The 19,531-nt window shown below is 41.8% G+C and overlaps 1 protein-coding gene across 2 annotated transcripts in view; it reads left to right on the top strand.

Moving 5' to 3' along the window:
- Positions 1-19,531, top strand: part of ARID4B (AT-rich interaction domain 4B) — a 167,224-nt gene that overhangs the window by 99,209 nt on the left and 48,484 nt on the right. For both annotated transcript variants that reach the window (XM_083176448.1, XM_083176447.1), the window contains exons 9-14: positions 1,245-1,324; positions 1,402-1,475; positions 5,549-5,697; positions 10,218-10,290; positions 15,219-15,313; positions 18,989-19,086. In XM_083176448.1, coding sequence (XP_083032574.1) covers positions 1,245-1,324; positions 1,402-1,475; positions 5,549-5,697; positions 10,218-10,290; positions 15,219-15,313; positions 18,989-19,086 — 569 coding nt within the window. The remainder of the gene's footprint in view (positions 1-1,244; positions 1,325-1,401; positions 1,476-5,548; positions 5,698-10,217; positions 10,291-15,218; positions 15,314-18,988; positions 19,087-19,531) is intronic.

Genomic DNA, 19,531 nt, shown 5'->3' with positions numbered 1-19,531 from the left:
CATGTTGAATTATCCTGATGAAATATTTGTTGTGGATGTCCATGAGTGACTTCAAATTCCACCAAGCACTGTAACATAGTGGTTGTCAGTCATTAACTTGTTCAGGCATCTAGCAGACCCAACCCATGCCACATGAATCGGCATGCATGATGCCTTGTTGATAACTGTGGTCCAAGACCTTGTTGGGTCTGCACTACGCCCAAACACTACCATCCACTTGAAACATTAGGAACTGTGACTCGTCAGATTCAGCTGTTACTCATCACTGCACTGATCTGGATATGCAGCTAGGACCTCTGCTATTTAATGTGAATATGATATGACCTTGTCTGCTACAACAGACAATTCTGGCCAGATCAAGCAAACCACCATGGTCATCCTGTTAATTGTAGGTTAACATGAAAAATTCAGATTGAGAAATGTTGAATGATCCACAAGTTCGGAAAAGCCATTTTACTCCACAGGACTATACTGAATTTTATATGGTGTATTGCTATTATTAATCTTGTACATTATCATGCATGGGAAAGCAATATTTACTATTTCCGTATATATAATGTGAACAATTTTATATTAAAGCTATAAATTAACATGATAATGAATTTTGATGTAACAAAAAAAGGTCTTTTCGGGGTCTATCGGACAGGGGGGAAATCTCTTGGTGTGTGTGCACTGAGAGATTTTCTGCCCTGCAATTTCAGCTGTCATCACTGTCCATACACGCTGCGCAAAATAGCCAGTGTGTATGGACCTTTGTCTTTTTATACTAAGAGATCATTATGTATGGGTTCTGCAAAGTTAAATCTTTGCATTGATTTAAATGTGTTATAGAAAATCACAATATGAATGCAAATGTGATTCAGAACTTGAGAGTGGAATGAACCCAAACATTGTCTTGTGATAGGTAATATATTGCAAGATGCAGAAACAGCATCAGGAAACAAACCGTTAAACACAAATTTTTATTTCCTGAATCCTCAATAATATTTCACTATCAGAGGAACTGTGTACTTGTGAATGCAGAGGGCCATTGAAAGGCATGGACAACATGTTTCCAGCAGATAAGATGCCAAGCTAGTCAGACATGCTCTAGGTGGTGCGGTATCCTCCATCTATACCACTTCGATGTCTATAATTATTGTAACCTTTAAAATAACCAAACATCCTGATTCTGTACAGTTGATATTTTTCTCATTGCAATCGCTAAATGGCAGCAAAGTTAAGTTAATGTTTTCCTTTAACAGGTTGTGTCACCAGACTGCCGTGATGATATAGCTGTTAAAAAAGATTTCATTCTTGTGCGTTCCTTTAAGGATGGCAAATTGTAAGTAAATAAAATGTGCCAGATGATCTATTGTTTATGATATTTCAGATTCTAACAACCTGTCTTACATTTTACAGCATTTCTGTTGCAAAAAATGATTTTCGAGATATCGATGATGTCTCATTTAAAAATGACTGTATCTTAAAGCCAGGTAAGAGAAGTTTGAACTGGAGTTTTCTTTGTATCTGTTTTATATTGATTCTCAAGAAAATGTATTGCCATTTATTGTGTATCTGAAATCATAAAGACAGTGCCATTTTGGCAACATTCATAATTTCACTTCCTTTTGTCTGCACACCACAAGGTCTCCACAAAAGGTACTTTTTTCTGCACACATGGAGCATGATTCACTGTTGTTGATGCACACAAATACCCGATTCTTAAAATTTGCACAGGCGCATTGTACATGTTTTCCAGTTGTCTGCCCACAGAGATGCAGGACAGATTCTCATGATAATTTAAATGCAACAGTGCCCAGTAAGCAGCAGTCTGCGAGGGAGGTTACCACCAAGGCTGCTGCGGTCAGGGGGTAGAGCAATGCAGAGACAGGGAATATGCAGCCTGTTGCTGCAGAGCATAGTCCCTGGGGCTGACAACTCTGAGCTACCCTTTCTCTCTGCTGTTATTATTTGGTTGCAGTTGTGGAAACATCCGCAAACGACTCACTTGCCAGTACCCACCTTTGTCAACTACGGACATGTGAACTGCCTGCATCCATCTTCCTATTCAGCTTAAGCCAGTGATGTCCTATACACTTTTATAAAGTAAATTATTGGAATATAATCATGATTAATAAAAAACATGGTACTTGTGTATTTTCACGGCGCTCGATATATCGGCTGATATATCGATGCCATCGTTGTGTCGGGCTCGCCACACTATATAAAATCAACTCCATGCGTAGTTGATAGTGGGGTTATGAACAGGTCAAAAATCGGTTCGGATCGCATTGATATATCGGACAATATCGCATCCGATATAACGGGCGCCGTGAAAATACACAAGTACCAAAAATATAAGATTTCACTTTTAGCTTTATGCAATTTAACAACTGTGTATTAATGGATTCTTCCCCTTTGAATATAATTTTTCCTAAATCCCATTCTGTACTCATGCTGTTCTTTGGTGGGATTCATTGTCATGGAGCCACTGAAATACAATTTGTTTGTGAAGGCAAAATTACTACAGTATTGCCTAGGGTTACCACCCATCAGGGATTACTGTGGATAGTCCAGTAATGAAGACCGACCTCCAGAGTCGGGAAGGTTGGCACTATACAATGTGCAGGAATAGGCAGCTACCAGTTGCCTATTCCCGGACTTTTGTATAGTCTGAGAACTCCAACCCTCTGGAAAGTCCGGTCTTAATTACCGGACTGTTAAGAGTAATTTTAGATGGGTGGTGGTAACCCTAGTATTTATTGCCTGACCCTCTGCAAATCATCTTCAGCACTGCTTGGATTTCTGCTGAGGTTGAGATCCAAAACAACAGCTGTAGAAGTAATCTTGCCAGAACTACCCTATAATTTAGACAGCTACTGTGCCTGATTAAAATCCAGTGCTTTGCAGGCTTGCATTTGGCCAGCCATAGAACCTGTGTAAATCATAAGTAATTGTGGTTAAAGGGATAGTATGGCATATCTATATAAGTGGAATCTGTAAGTACAGCAACGCATTGGAAAGGTAAATAATTTACTAAAGTTTCTATTTAAAGTGGAAAATCCATTTAAAACCATTTTGATAACCAATGTTTTTGTGTTCTACATTAATATGATTAATTTCTAAATACTTTAATATTGCAAAAACAAACCCAGGTTTTGAATGTGTGCTTACACGTATTGCCATGCAAGTGCCAGGGTGGCTCCAAAAAGGGTAGGAATGATGTGCTCTGTCTTGGGCCTTGTTCATATAGCGGTATATTCTTCCTCTGATATTTACTTCCTGTGTAAATATAAGACATTTTTTCACCAGTATATACCAAATGAATATTCATGTATCAATTATTCCTGCTCAGTTTACAAGTCCTATGAAATCTTGATTACTGAAGTGGAATAAATGTCACTTATGCCCCTTTCCCACTGCAGCTCTTAAACGTTAATTTGCCTTTTTTTTAGCCTTTTTAAACGGGTAGAGCTGCAGTGGGAAAGCTCCAGGTTGCTTCACCCGTTAAATATACCGTTTTTTATTAAACGGGTAAAAAGCAGAGTTTTACCCGTTTAAAAGCTGTTTTTTTGGCAGTGGGAAAGGGGTACCCCTTTTACCCGTTAAAAAAAAAATGGCATGGGGCCCCCCCCCCCCCCCCAACTGCCGTAACCAGCACGACTGAAAGAGAAAAAATCAGGAAACCCGACAAATAGGGCTTCGCTGATTTTTTAAAACCAGCCCCAGGTCCGGGGCTGGTTCCCAAAAACGGGGGACAAAATGACTAGGGGTCCCCCGTATTTTAAGAACCAGCCCCAGGCCAAACCAGCCAGCAGGGTAATGCCACAGCCGGGGGACACAGTTCCCGCGGCCAAAGCATTCATCCCTACTGATGGATGCTTTGCGGCCTAGCGGCCAATCAGGAGCCGCTAGGCCGCAAGGCGGCCAATAGCGGCATTCGGGGGCGGAGCCGCACGATGTAAACAAACACTGTGCGGCTCCTGCTCACAGTCCGTGGGTTTCGCGTTAAGCCGGTTTATTTTGCCAAGTCCCGGGGATGCTACATGGAAAGAAGAGGACATGATCTTCGCCGGAGGACACTAGTAAGTATAGTTTCCTTCCACAGCTATACCTATGGATTGCGTTGGAACCGGACACGGACACCGGAGGAGGATGCCGACACCGGATGCCGACACCGACTGAAGGCTACCTACGGGCTCAAGATAGGTAAGCATCAGTGTGTTTGTGTAATGTATGTATTAAACTTTTATTTTTCACGTGTGTCAGTGTGTTTATTTAACTTTCTTTTACTGTGGAACTACAAGTGCCAGCGGGCCCTTTAATGCCCCGCAGGCTGGGACTTGTGGTTCTCCAAGTCCCAGCCTGCGGGGGAGGCTTGCTGGGACTCATAGTTCCACAGTAAAAGACAATAGTTTTTATTCTATTTTTTTACACCATTCCATCAGCCCGATGCCCACCGCCCAGGGACATCGGGGACAGCACCAGGCTTCAGCCTGGTCAGGTAAGTCCTGGAGGGGGGACCCCTTCATCGGGGGGGTCCCCACTCCCGCAGGGCCCCTGGCCAGGCTGACTGGTCAGTAGGGATGAATGCTTTGGCCGTGGGAACTTATATCATAAGTGTCCCCCGGCTGTGGCATTACCCTGCTGGCTGGTTTGGCCTGGGGCTGGTTCTTAAAATACGGGGCACCCCTAGTCATATTGTCCCCCGTATTTTGGGAACCAGCCCCGGACCTGGAGCCTGGGGCTGGTTTTAAAAAATCAGGGAACCCCTATTTGTCGGGTTTCCTGATTTTTTTAATACCAGCCCCGGCTCTTTCAGCCTGGTGCTGGTTACGGCAGTGGGGGGGGGACCCCACGTCGTTTTTTTTTTTAAAAACCCCTCCATCTTTACTATCATTTTAAACGGGTAAGTGGGAATGGGACAAAAACGGCTTTTAAACGGTAATTTACCGTTTAAAAGCTGCAGTGGGAAAGGGGATTTATGGCTCTTACACGTTTAAAGACCCGTTTAAAAAAACGGGGTCTTTACCCGTGTAGGCAATGGGAAAGCAGCATAATACGGTGGCAAAATGTTTAAGGGATTCTCCGTTTAAAATGTTTTAAAATAAAACAATTCCCTCAGACCTCCCCTCTGATAAAGCGCTGTAGTCAGTGCATGCTTCTCTGCTCTCTGTGTGTATTTTAAATTGGACATTTTTATAGACATGTTCCCTTACAGATCCATGGTTTTTGCCGTGTACTGTCAGCACCTTATAGTGAAACCTAGCGTTAGAATGTGTTTCAGGTATAACCCATTAGAGAGACATAGATTGGAGGGAATCTTACATGGATGTGGATAGTCTGCTGCAATGGTAGTTATTTTACGGTTTGTCCAAACCATGATTGTCCAAAACATATGTTTTAAGTACCATTATGGGGGTTCATAAGTGGATATGAAAGTACAGTAGGAACATATTTAAACCCCTTTACAGTTTAGCTACTCTGTTAAATTACACATATGTGCCTGCTCTCAGAATATCTTATTTATTTATTGATTACTATATTAATTGATATTTTCTTTAAGTGTACGACTATGCCATGGAATTTATTAGAACCAAAACCATACCCGCTAACTGGAAAGCAGAGTTAAAAGAAGAAAGCTCAAGTTGTGAAACTGAAGATGAAGAAGAGGAGACTAAGGATGATCAAGAAGACAATAGTAGTGATGATGAGGCAAGTAGTTCTGTAGTGTTTGTTTAGCTTTTTTTTTTACATTTGCAGCGTTTCCTAAGATGTAAAACGTGTTTTGATCACTTAGTAATTTATATTAATTGATCGCAACCTACAACGCAGTATGTGAGTTATTCAGACTTGATCGCTGTTGTGTGAATCCACACATTGGCCAGTGCCCACCTTTGTTGAACAGGGACATCTGAACTGCCTGCATCTCTTTCCTCCGCTTAAGCCAGTGATGTCCTATACAATAGTATAAAGTACCAATGATTGGAATATAATCATGCTTATCAAGAAATATAATATCTCACTTTTAGCTTTATGCAATTTCACATTTTTCTGTTAATGGATTCTTCCACTTTTAATATAATTTTTCCTAAATTCCATTCTGTACTCATGGTGGGATTCATGGTCATGGAGCCACTACAATACAATTTGTTTGAGGTAAGAATACTACAGTATTGCCTAGATTTACCAACCGTCAGGGATTACTCTGGACAGGTCCGGTAATTAAGACCGACGTCCAGAGTATTAGAAATGTAAATAAATAGCAAGCATATCAAAGTATATTTGAATGTATTTGATATTTTATGTAAATAATTTAGCTTTTGTCTGGGATCTTCAGCTTATGTTGCGGAGTGAACATCATTATTGATATTTCGGTGTGAAATATGGCTAATTGGTAGCTGAAGTCAGCTGCTAGTGTAGAAAAGTGTTGTTCTAAACATAGTATTATTCATGGAACTAATTAGACCTATTTGTCTCTTGCACCCTGGGGGTGCTTAGTCTGAGTTCCTTGATACAGTGGGGACCTTGGTGAGTCTCATTTGTTAATCTTGACTGTTATCAAAAATATCACTTTAGAAGCCATCCATCTCATAGTTTTGATATGGTATGCCATAAGCAATAAGAAAGATCCCTCAGCTTCCAAGACAAAAGTGATTTCATATAACAATATTTTATATTCTATGCATTCCATATGGCTGAATACAAAATAATAAAATGGCATTGAGGAAAAAATGTAAGAACCTTCACCTACTAGTTTTTCCTGTCCTGTTCTTGATTGGCTAGGCACTATTACTTTATAACTTGTCCCATTGCGCCAACAAAGCTTAGATAGGGGTCTATCCCACAAGCAGTACCTGAATCAGACATCATAGACTAGCAATTAGTCAGCAGGTATTCAAGTGATACCTCAGTATTGGGCAGAGAGACTCTAGTCCACCACAACAGCCAATTATTACTGCTGAGCACAATACATGGAGTTATTGGTTCTGATCCACACTTCCCTTGAGTTTTTTTGACTGGGTGATAAAAGTATTCCATCAAGGGTCACATTAATGTAGCATATCAAGACTTTTTAGTAAGGCCTTCAAAGCAGTCCCACATCAAAGACTGCTTAAACAAATTGGAAAGATTAGGATTGTATTCTATGGGGTAAATTTACGTAGATGGGATGTTGCCTCTATAGTGTTCATTCTAGCACCCACCATATTTAAAAAACCCATGCAGTTCCTGTTCCCTGCCTGGGGTGTCGCTGTCTGCTGTGGTGTTTCTAGCACAGGTCTGGTTTGCATATCAGTGCTGATATATAGACCACACTGTGCTAGAAGCACTACAGCAGACAGTGACATCCCAGACAGGGGAGAGGAACTGCATGAGTTTTCAAATATGGCAGGTGCTAGAATGAACACTACTTTAGCAAACAACCATATAAACAAGGCAACTACAGATTAATGTTAAAAAAGAGAAGAAAAAAGAAAAAATGCACAAACATGCACTTATGTCTCCTAACCCCAAAGGCTAAATATGATATCAAAGGCACTATAATGGAAACTACAAAAGAGGAAAGGGATTTGGGAGTCGCCATTTTGGATGACTTGAAGGCAAGTAAGCAATGTAACAAAGTAATGCTAGGTTGCATTTGACTGAAGACCTTTGCTCTGTTACATCACATGTCGATGATAGGGTTGTACTTTCTATCTCTGCCTCAAAAGTTCAAAGTAGTACTTATAACATTCCATATCAATCTTAATGAAAGGTTTAGAGAACTGTGCTTACCTTAAATTTAATGAGCATTTGATTTAATGAATTCTAAACATTTGGACTAAATACTTCCAGACCCCGTGGACACCATTCACTTGAATGCGAAGGGTGCTAGTTGCCATTGCTGCTGCATTTCACCACCGGCAATGGCAGATTTCTGTCCAGATTTTTTCAAAAGTATTTGGAGCCCCATGAGGCTGTGAGTAGTTTTGAGTATGGGATGTTGTAAAATTCGACAGTGTTGCTCTGGCTCACAGGTGCATAAAATGCTCCCCCAGTTGAATTGACCCCACTGACTAAATTTCAATCAGATGAGCAGAGGTAAAAACGTATATCATCTTGAGGTATTAAGAGTCAATCCAATTACATGCACCGGGTTCAAATTCTGCCATTGCATTCAACTGCTGACAATGGCACCACATCTCACAGCCTGAATTACCATAATTAACTCACAGCTCCATGGAGCTGTGAGCTGTTTTGTGTTAGTTCAGGATGCGATAAATTGTACCGCCTGTATATTAGGGGCTTATGGAGCATTTTATCTGGTAAGGTGCCATCGAATGATTATATTTTTTGTTATATAGGGCATGTGTGCATATATGTAACATTACTTTATACATTTTGGTATATGCATTGCATTAGATTCCACATTGTTGTCTGTGGAATGTCGAATAATGCATTTTGTGTGCCTTTTAACACGGGCAGAACGGATGGTGTAATGGTTAGCATTACTGCCTCACAGCGCTGAGGTCATGGGTTCAATTCCCATCATGGCTCGAACTGTGCGGCGTTTCTATATTCTCCCCGTACTTGCATGGGTTTCCTCCGGGTACTCCGGTTTCCTCCCACAATCCCAAAATATACTGGTAGTCTGATTGGCTCCCAACAAAAATTAACCCTAGAATGTATGTGTATATGTGGTAGGGAATATAGAATGTAAGCTCCACTGGGACAGGGACTGATGTGAATGTTCAAATATTCTCTGTAAAGCGCTGCAAAATCTGTATGCCCTATATAAGAAACTGTTAATAAATAAATAAATGTTCTGTGTGCTAGTTCCTGTCTGTGTCTGGCAAATATGGGTTTATTACATGCATGTTTAAATTCAGATAGGCTTATATGACATACAAAATATTTTTGTCCATTGAATTGTATTCAACCAGAATGAGTAATACATAAAGTATTCCTTACTAATATACCATGCCCATGAGTATGATATTTATATACAGGATGTACTGTAATGTAGTTTTCATTTGAGAAAGTGTTACGATGGAATCTAACGGCAAGAAATACAAAAATAACTGACCGTTATTTCACTGATACTCTAGTACTGTTAACGACTGCATTGGAAGACTGCTTAATGTGGATTTGTTCATATACCTTATGATTGCCCATCAAGATTGGTGACCTCTCAATGCCCCTTAAGATTTTATAGTCAGTAAATGCCTATTAGGCTTTTGTATGCCCAGTGATTTTCTGTCACAATTCAAAATGTGTTGTAATTGCAGATTATCTTTTAATATGCCCATTAATTGCCTGGCACATTTTTTATATGCCTGTCAATTGCCCATCAAGGTTTAAAATAAACTATTATTGCTGTTAAGGATTTAAAATAGACAGAAATTGCCCATAAAAGTTAATTATGCTTGGTTATTGCTCATCCGGATCTGCCCAGTAGTTTACCATTAGATACCAGTATATAATGCGCCCAAAAATTTTAGAGCAGCATATCCAATCAATGTGTTCCACCACCCCAGGTGATACTACTTTATCTGTATCCCAGCTTGAGAACATAGAGGGATATTCAATCCGACTGTCCCGTTCTCTGCTCGCTCGACAGCAAATCGGCAGGTGGAATTCAATGTCCCGCCTGCCGAGTGCCGAAAAGGAGGCGTAGCAGCGAGAAGCAGCCCGTGGATCGTCGAGATAAAGCCGTGGGCTCGACAATCCATGGTTGTTCTTGGCAAAACCAGCCCGACTGCTTTTATAGTCGTGTTCGTTTTGCCAAGATGCCTGTTTAATGCTGTCGGGAAAGACCGCATTGAATACCATATATACTCGAGTATAAGCCTACTTTTTCAGAACATTTTTTATGATAATAAAGCCCCCCTCGGCTTATACTCGAGTGAGGGTCCCACTTGAGTCAATACGTTTTCCTAGTTTTTTTGTTGTAAAATTAGGTGCCTCGGCTTATATTCGGGTCGGCTTATACTCGAGTATATACGGTAGGCACTTGCTGCTATTTCCCTTGTCGGAAATAGCGATGGGGGATTGAATACCCCCCATAAGTCAAGTCTTAAGTCAATTTTCACTCATCCTAGACGAATATTGCCTTATGCATGATCTTGTCCATAGATGTTCAGCCCTGACGTGTGGTTTTACAAATCATAACACTGTCTGTAACCCACCAGAATATATAATCTTTTTTTCTCAATACTTTATTATATGAATGTTTTCATGTTTTCCTAACTTAGGATGAAGTGGAACCATTTCCTGGTGAAAGTGAAAACTTTTTGCAGCAGTTATACAAATTTATGGAAGACAGAGGTGATTACTGTTATAATTATTGTTGGTACTAGTCATAATTTCATGAGAGATGAGATTTCTTGACTTCTGTTTCTTGTTCATTTAATTATTACTTTCAACAGTATGTCTGTTTTGACGTTTTATTCTGTTTTAATAATATTTTCACCTGTATGTAACCTAAATCCTATGCAGCTTAAAGTTCTTGTGACAATGACCATCTTCACTATTGTTTGCACCAGACCTATCAATGGTTTAAGAAATCCCTCTGAGATCCTATAGATCTCTGCGTACGCTCCCCTCTGCAACGCTGCACAACTAGGATTGGCTGGCTCCATTGCCACCCAGATGCATCCTTTTAGCTGTGCATGGATATGGGGTTCATGACCTTAATATGCTAATTGATCTGTCTACAAAACGGTCTTGTATGTAACTGAGTCATGCCCTTATGAGTTGATTTAATTAGGAATGATTGAGAAGGGGGTGGAAATAACAGCGCAGCTGTGAGTAGTTTCCAGATTTGGGAGCGGGAGCAGCTGTATAGAGTTTTCCTGGTTATTATTATGAAGTTTTGAGTGTAGTGATACCTGCACTCGCATGAGGTCTAGGTGTATGTGTCTTAAATGATCAGAAGAGTACAACAGTGTATTGGTAGTGTCTTTAATTCTGGCACAATGCTCATGTCACATGCATATGATTTATAAACACGAGGTGAGTAATACATGTATGTTAATATATTAGGATAAACTACGTAGACTATAACCTGTGTGCATATAAATCTAAACAAGACATGTGGACCAGGTCTCGTACGGATCAAGTTGTCGTTCTCCGAATACCCACTGATCTAACAAAGTTAATGGTGCAGTATTAATGCTGATCTTTGCTGGGATAACTTGGTATTTGTCTCTTGCTTTTTACCACGGAAAACATGCCAAGTCCCATGTGAACCTGGAAGTAGCACCTTTCATGAGGTTACGCTTCTCCCAGTATCTGCTTCAGTTTTGCATCCGGCTGCTCAACTTGCCAACTGGCGAGGAGAATCATGTGGTGGATGATGCTACTGTCAGGCACTGAGGCTCATGAAGTAATGCAGGTTATTTCGGTACTTATGTATTAGCAGGGGGCCCATTACGTAGTTTGCGTAGTGGTGTATTGAGAAAACCAATACACCACTATGCTGGCTACGTAACTTACGTAAATTGCTTAACTTGAGCTGTGCTAATACACAATGGTTCACATCCCCAGTATCCACACGTCATACCCCCAGTATCCACGTGGGCGTGGAGATAATTTTATAAAGTGTGGCGAGCCACCGGGCCCGAAGCGTGGCGAGCGCAGCGAGCCCCGCGTCCCCTCGCAGGGCTCGCTGTGTTCGCCACACTTTATAAAATTATCTCCACGCCCACGTGGATACTGGGGGTATGACGTGTGGATGTAAACCATTGTGTATTAGCACAGCTCAAGTTACGTAAAAACCTCTGCGCCCACGTGGACACTGGGCGTATGACGTGGATAGTGGGGATATGATTTGTGTTAGTGTGCTATAGTGTGTGTTATACTGTATGTGTGGTTCAGTGGTTTATACTTACCCTTAATGATGTCACCAGCACCAGCGTTGCTCCTCCGTGTCCCCGGCGGCAGCAATGTAGGCAATTAGCGTAGTGCCGCTGGGGGAGCAGGGAAACCATGTGATGCTCCCCAATCGGCAGTACGCTGAATTACGTACATTACTGCAGCCGCTGGGGAGTGTCATGGAGGAGGAACGGTGGTGCCGGGTACACGGAGGAGGGACACGAGGCAAGTGCCGGAGGAGGGGAACCCTGGCCCCGGGGACATCGTTGAGGGTAAGTACAGTATAAACCACTGCACTACACACATAACACACATATTAGCAGGGCGCCCCAAAACAAGCCTACGCTGACAACGTAGGCTTAGGTACGTTGCCAGCGTAGCGTAGCCAGGTGCCCTGCTAATACAGAAGTACCGTTATTTCCAGTCTGCTGCCTTTTTCAAAGATACCTAATTAGTCCAGTGATGGTCTCTTTATTGCCCAATATCATGATTTTGCTCATGTCTTACTGCATGAAAGGCATTTCTGGTTTGCATGATGTGAACGGATTAGTGCATTATAATAACACATAAGGAATAAAGGCCCATACACACTGGGTGACTTTGAGCTGAAAGTCTGATGTTTTGAGCGGCTTCCAGCTCAAAGCCGCCCAGTGTGTATGGCCCGGTGGTGAGCGCTGCTGTGCGCTCCCGCAACATCGCCAGGAAAGCCGTTCATCTACTGGTTAAACCAGCAGATGAGCGGCTTTCAGGACGCTTTGCATAGCACTTCGCTATGCAACGCAGTCCTACCCCCCCCCCCCTCCGTCGGCGCCGGGCAGGGGGAAAGCCGCTCAGTGTGTATGCACTGAGCGGCTTAACCTGCAGCGATGAACGCGATCATCGCTGTCCATACATGCTGGGCATAGTTGCCTAGTGTGTATAGACCTTAAGTTAGATTCTCCAAGCTGTTTTCACAGCAAATTGTCATTGCAATTTTGCAGTTCAACTTAAAATGATAAAATAAAATAAAAATCATACACTTGGGGAGGTTTGCATAATATACATTGGGCAAAAACACATATATGTTGAGGTGTTTATTGATGAGAATGGGACAGGGGCACGGCTGTCGAGCTTGCTCGACAGCCGTTCCTCTGACATTGAATACCCCCCTTAGTGTCAATATTTGACTTTTTTATGTCTTGACCAGAACTGACAATCCAGTATGCATGCGGATAATGCTGCTCATTTGGTTTGGCTAATTACAAGCACTTTTACACTGTTTAAGATTGTTTTAATTAGCGTATGTTCTGTAGATGGGTGTACTTTATGTTCTTACTTTACAACAAGCTGTGGTGCTAAATTGGATTAAGGTTAAAAAATTTATTTGACTCCTTTCATACAGTATACAGCTCACTACCCTACATTTTAACTAGCAGTCAAAAACTTTGACAGGTTTTTTTTTATCATGGAAATGTATTATTATTATTATTTTTTAATCCTACAAGTTTATTGAAATTACAAAAACCAGTTACAAAAGGTAACAGGAGTATAAGAGGTTTCAAAACAATAACATGAAAAATAAATGGCAGCAGACATACAGAATGTGGGAACAGAGCATAAAGAGCATAGCTGTAATAGAGCGTGCACACGGTTTGATTTTATTTTTCTATTTGATTCTGCTTATACATATAAGAAAAATCTAAATTGAACGGAAATCAAACTTTTTCAATTTGATCCTGATGTGCAGCATCGAAGTCGAATAGAAAAATAGACTGTGCAGGCAAGACTATATACTGTAGTATAGATCTGTACTATATAGTCTAAAATGAATGTGTACACGGCACCGTGTTACTCAACACCCGATTTGGATTCGGGATTGAATAGAAAGTACACCCCCTTAAGATCACTAGGTACAAATACATTCATTTAGTTAGAGATCTAATAATGTGAATGAGGTCAACAAGGGGGTGAACACAAAAGTGCAGTAGGGATAAGAGACAGAACTCACGTAAAGCAGGCTGGAATGATAATTGCAGGAGAGAATCGCTGAGTCTCAGAAGGTGGGTGCAATTGAACTGTTGTGATATCTCTAAATCGGTCCAGAAAGGAGAGACTGAAATCAAAGGATGGGGAAGAGGGTGGAGATTTTGAAACGAAAGACACAAACCAAACATGTTTAAGAAACATTCATTTGGATGCCAAAGAAAGAAAAAATACATTGCTGATCTGGAGATTCATGGTATCTTTATTGGCCAATAAATACTAGCCTACAAACCAGCATCTAGGTGATCTTATCTCTGGTGGATCCCTAATACTAAGGGGGGTATTCAATGTCAGAGGAACGGCTGTCCCGTTCTCGTTTTGCTCACCTGGAGCTCGGCAGTCGGGATTCAATGTCCCGAGCGGCGAGAAGGGGGCATGGCCGCGAGTTGATGACGAAAATAGACGAGCTCCGGCCGGGAGCTCGCCTATTTCCGGCTTTTCTCGGCAGAACGAGCCCGACAGCTTGTGCTGTCGGGCTCGTTCTGCGCAAAACCCCTGTTCAATGCTGTCGGGGAAGACAGCATTGAATAGGGCCCCGCAGCCATCTACCCCGTCGGGAGATGGCTGCGGGTGAACGACAAAGATTGAATACCCCCCTAAGTTTTGAATGTATGGTTCAGGACCCCAAAAAAATCCAACAGAAGCTGGTCAATATGCAGCACACTAGTGAGGAACTAAAGTGTTAGTTAAGAAGAAAGAAGCTAAGGGTTAAAGTGTAGGTGAAAAAAAATCTACAAAGTGAAATATAAGTAAAAAAAAGTCATGTTAAAAGTACTAAATAAATATTGTGACACCCCAAGGCAACCCACCCACACAAACCACTCTCCAAATTCATCCCTGAAACTGACAAATTGTACAAATTTGTAGGTCTTACCTTCCCCCTTTTTGAGTGCCAAGTGAATTTGTCAAAATAGGTGTGAAAATTATAAAGCAAGCCTTTTTATTCATCGTTGTTACCTGTAATGTTTACCTTTTTATACAGAAAATATAATCACTTTTTACACCTTTTTTATTTGTGAGCGATGCTGGCATTTTTAATGGATATTTTGAACATCTCTCACAGAGATGTTGACACTCATTGTGCCTTTCGTTCCAATATGCAGTCTATAAATACTGGAGACCAGATTAGCTAAAATCATTCACTACAGGTGGGCGGGTTGCTACTCCAAGTTGAAGTGTGTCCCCAGAAATAAATGTGATAATTATACATGCCAAGGTACTTTCATTTTTCACAATTCTAGTGACTACTTTGTAAGCTTATTTTACTTAATCAACTTTAAACATGTCCTCATTCCAATTATTTTTTTTTGTATTCTTTGTTCAAAACAATAAAATGTAAACTTTTTTCTTTTATCCAGGAACACCAATTAACAAGAGGCCTGTGTTAGGGTACAGAAACTTGAATCTTTTTAAACTGTTCCGTCTTGTACATAAACTTGGAGGATTTAATAACGTAAGTAAAATAATGTCTATTTCTACATTATTCATTAAAGATTGTTGGCAAGTAAAATAGGAAAGTGCCTACAAGTAATAAGGCGGCCATCTTCTAGTGTGAATGCGATGCATTGGTGCGACAGATCACATGTCATTTTCCTGGGAGTTATGTGAGATGCGATTCCGTGCACCTCTCATTGCAGTCATAGATCAGACGGGCTGCCATGAATATTTGTCGCAGCATGCAGCCCTTGCTCGGATCACATATGATACATTGTATGTGGTCCTTTTGCAAACAATGTATCATATGCAGTTCTGCCACCCAGCAGCTGCCAGGTGAGTTTTCGGGGTATTGGGTGCAAGGTACCACATGTATTCCCTCACCCTAGTGCAGGCATGGCCAAACTATGGCCCTCCAACTGTTGTGAAACTACAAGTCCCATCATGCCTTGCCACAGTTTTGCTATTGGGAAATGCTAAAACTATGTCAAGGCATGCTGGGATGTGTAGTTTCACAACAGCTGGAGGGCTGCAGTTTTGCATGCCTGCCCTAGTGGATGGGGGCCTATACTCCTATTACAGATTTCATACATAATCTCTATATACTTTTTTTTTTTCAATATATAATCAGTAAACATTATATTCCGAACTGTAGCTGCTGTGATGTATCATGCATATTTTGTTGTTTTGTGTTTATTTTTTATGTTTAAAATTCAAGAGGTACTTCAGTACTTGTATATGGATTTCACACAGACTGGAAATGTTCTTACCCCAACACAGACTGTTTTTTTCCTTTTGATATACTAGCAGTTCATCTGCAGTAATCAGTGAGACTTAAGGCCCATACACACTCAGTGGCGGGCTGGGCCGGGTGGCAGGGTGCCACATGCCTCCCAGGCCGGTAAGCATTTCAGCATTCTGGGCCTGACCTGTCCACTCAATTTACTACCCGGCCACGCCGATTGTTCTTTTTGGTGAGGACGCCCGGGCACGGCTGTCAGTGCCGCGGTGTGGCAGCATTTAAATATAGATTCGGCCACTAGCTATCTGGAACTAATGGACCGGCAGCCAATCAGGAGCAGCTGCAGCGGCTGCTCCTGATTGGCTGCCAGGCCTTGAGCACAAGCAGTGAGCACCACTTTTAAAATTCTGATGCTGCAGCACTTTCTCTGGTGCTGTGCTCAGGGGCGTAACTACCGAGGGTGCAGCTGCTACGGGGCCCGAGCTGTCTCAGGGGCCCACAGCTCCCCCTGCACCCAGTCACACCATCAAGGGGACAGTGAGACATTTGACCCTGCTCTCCTCGTGCGGCACGGAGAACGATCGTCGCGACAGGAAGTTTAGCAGCAGTGCACTTTGGGGGTGGGGGGAGATGCGGCATCGGCAGCAGAACCAGAGCCGCTAGTAGACTTGTCTGAGTGAAGCCGAGCTATGGAGGAGAGCAAGAATATATGGCGGGAGAGGAGGTAGTGTAAAAAGGAGGCGGGATGAATCGAATATGTGCACATGGAGATGGAGGGTCTTAGACACAGCCGAAGGAGAGGTTACAGTATGTTGGGCTATTATTGATATGAATTAAATGTGAACTTCAGGCTCTGAATGCTAATGTATGTGTGTGTGTGTGTATGTATATGTATGTATATGTATGTATATGTATGTGTATGTATGTATATATATATATATATATATATATATATATATATATATATATATATTGTATGTGTGTGTGCCCCCTCCCCCTGCCTGCTCCTCACAGAGCAGGGTGCTCCCCCGCCAGACCACATAGCCAGGCAGAACACCTGGCTGACCACCCCAAACCTTCCCCTGTTCCACTGTGGAGCATACACACGCTAATGCCCACCAATGTTATTTATAAGGCAGTAATATGTACATTGCTGGTACAGGCTAACAATGTTTAAGTTACTGCCAACAATATATATTTTAATATGGCGGTAACATATACATTGCTGGCGCATGTGAATGGATTTCTCCTTGCGTGAACTGCTGCAATTAAAATGAGCTGTGCACGTGGGCGGGATTTTGCCCCAGCAGAGCAGAGTTTACCTGATTGCTGGGCTCTAAGTATATGCAGCCCAGCGATCCGTTCTGAATCAGGCCCCAAGAACAGAAATGAACTGAATAAAATGGCCCCTGCTCCCCCCTTGGAATTCAAACTTAAGGCCCATACACACTGGGCGACTTTGAGCTGTTTTGAGTGGCTTTCAGCTCAAAGCCACCCAGTGTGTATGGCCCGGCAATGAGCGGTGATCGCTGCTACCGTTCATCTGCTGGAGGAGCGGCTTTCAGGGTTGTTTTATATGGCGCTCCGCTATGCAACGCCCCTCCGTTTGCACCGGGCAGGGGGAAAGCCGCTTAGTGTGTATGCACTGAGCGGCTTTCCCCGCAGCGATGATTGTCATCTTCGCTGTCCATACACGCTGGGCATAGTTGCCCAGTGTGTATGGACCTTAAGGCTTATACACACTGGGCGATTTTGAGCTGAAAGCTGGTCAAATTAGGTGTTTTGAGCAGCTTTCAGCTCAAAGTGTGTACACCCCGGTGATGCGCGCTACTGCCAGGACAGTCGTTCATCTGTTGGTATTGTGGCCGGTTTTCCATAGCGCCGCGCTATGCAAAGCTGTCTGCCCCCCACTAAATTCACCCAGTGTGTATGGTCGATTTCCTTTTCTTCATATTCCTTTTTCTCCGTGTATTTTTCTTATTAAGCCATCAAGATGACCTGGATTTGACAAAATCGTTATATGTAATTTCTAATGACCAAATTTGAGTCCATAATTTTGTTTCTATTAAAATCCATTTACTAAAGGAATTATTTTAATAAATCCCTATGGTTTAAGTGTGTACTTTGCTCCATATTGGATTGTGAAGCCTTCACAGCAAAGTTTTCCTAGATTACATATTTATTAGTCACATCGGTAGCATATATGTCTTTTCTAAGCATAGTTATGGAGAAAGCTGTGATTAATTCTGTTGCAGGACAGATACATTTTTTATTTTTATCTGTGCAAAAATTGTAGTCTTTGTCTAGTTCACATTGCTGGCCTTATGTATAGGGGCATGCACTTGGGGCGATTTAAGCCTTATTTCTAACTGACTAGATCGCTTAAGGCCCCCATACACCATGTGATTTGGGCCCGATGTCACCCATTTCCGGCAGATCGGTCTGTGAAATCAGACCAAATGGTATGTGTGTGACATACGATCCACTGTGCAGTTCCCTGTGCTTAGGCATCTTGCTCATTACGGGGCACCCATTGCCCGTGTGTATGGCATTTAAGGTCAGCAATCCCATGGATTTACTTTTAATCTGTTATGTCATACAAATACAATACAGGTTTATTCTTGTTCTCTGGACTTTGTCATCTTTATTGAGGATTAATATTGCAAATGTAAAGGTACCATGAAACCAAGGGGGAGATTTATCAAAGCTTGGAGAGGAGGGATAAAGTCCTCTCCTACTGTATCCTTTTTCAAACACAACCTGTAAACTGACAGTGATTGGTACTTTACATTTCTTTACTTTCTTTCTCCAAGCTCTGATAACTATACCCAAATTAAGACTCTTACAGGTCCTCCGGCCAGGCAAAATTACTTTTCTATGTACAATATATCATTTTAAATAAACCTCTTTCAATATTCTTTGATTAAATGTTTCCGTGTATTTCTACTAAAGATTGAAAGTGGAGCAGTTTGGAAACAAGTTTATCAAGATCTTGGAATTCCCGTCTTAAATTCAGCTGCTGGCTATAATGTCAAATGTGCTTACAAAAAGTAAGTTTTGTTTTTATTTCTTCTCTGTTGTACAAGTAAATGGCATATATCAGTGGCTCTCAAACTCTGCCCTTAAGGAGCATGAACTGTACAGATTTTAGGTATGTTCATGACTTCAGTAATACCTCAGTCAATAAGATACTGTATAACCATCTGTGCTCAAATAGCTCTAATGATCTAGGTTTTGAGTTTGGGAACCACTGGCATAGATCAGTATTATACAGAAAGACATTCCCTCCAAGTTTGTCTTGCACCCTGTGGTAAGAAGGCAAGTGGGAATTTTCCATGCCTTTATTTTCATTGGAAGCACTGGGGTTGGTGACACACGATGAGGCCAAGAGCCCTTCACTACGGGGAACATGGCCTGGAGGGAAGTCCCTGAATTTTCTCAGTTCCTGGGCTGCCGCGGGAGATTTTCTGTACTGCTAGAAGTGACAGTAGCCGA

Source organism: Crinia signifera, chromosome 3, assembly GCF_055691185.1.
Source record: "Crinia signifera chromosome 3, ASM5569118v1, whole genome shotgun sequence".
In the NCBI taxonomy this organism is placed as follows: domain Eukaryota; kingdom Metazoa; phylum Chordata; class Amphibia; order Anura; family Myobatrachidae; genus Crinia; species Crinia signifera.
Note: the sequence above shows the minus strand (reverse complement) of the source record. Positions and strands in the feature narration are given on the sequence as shown.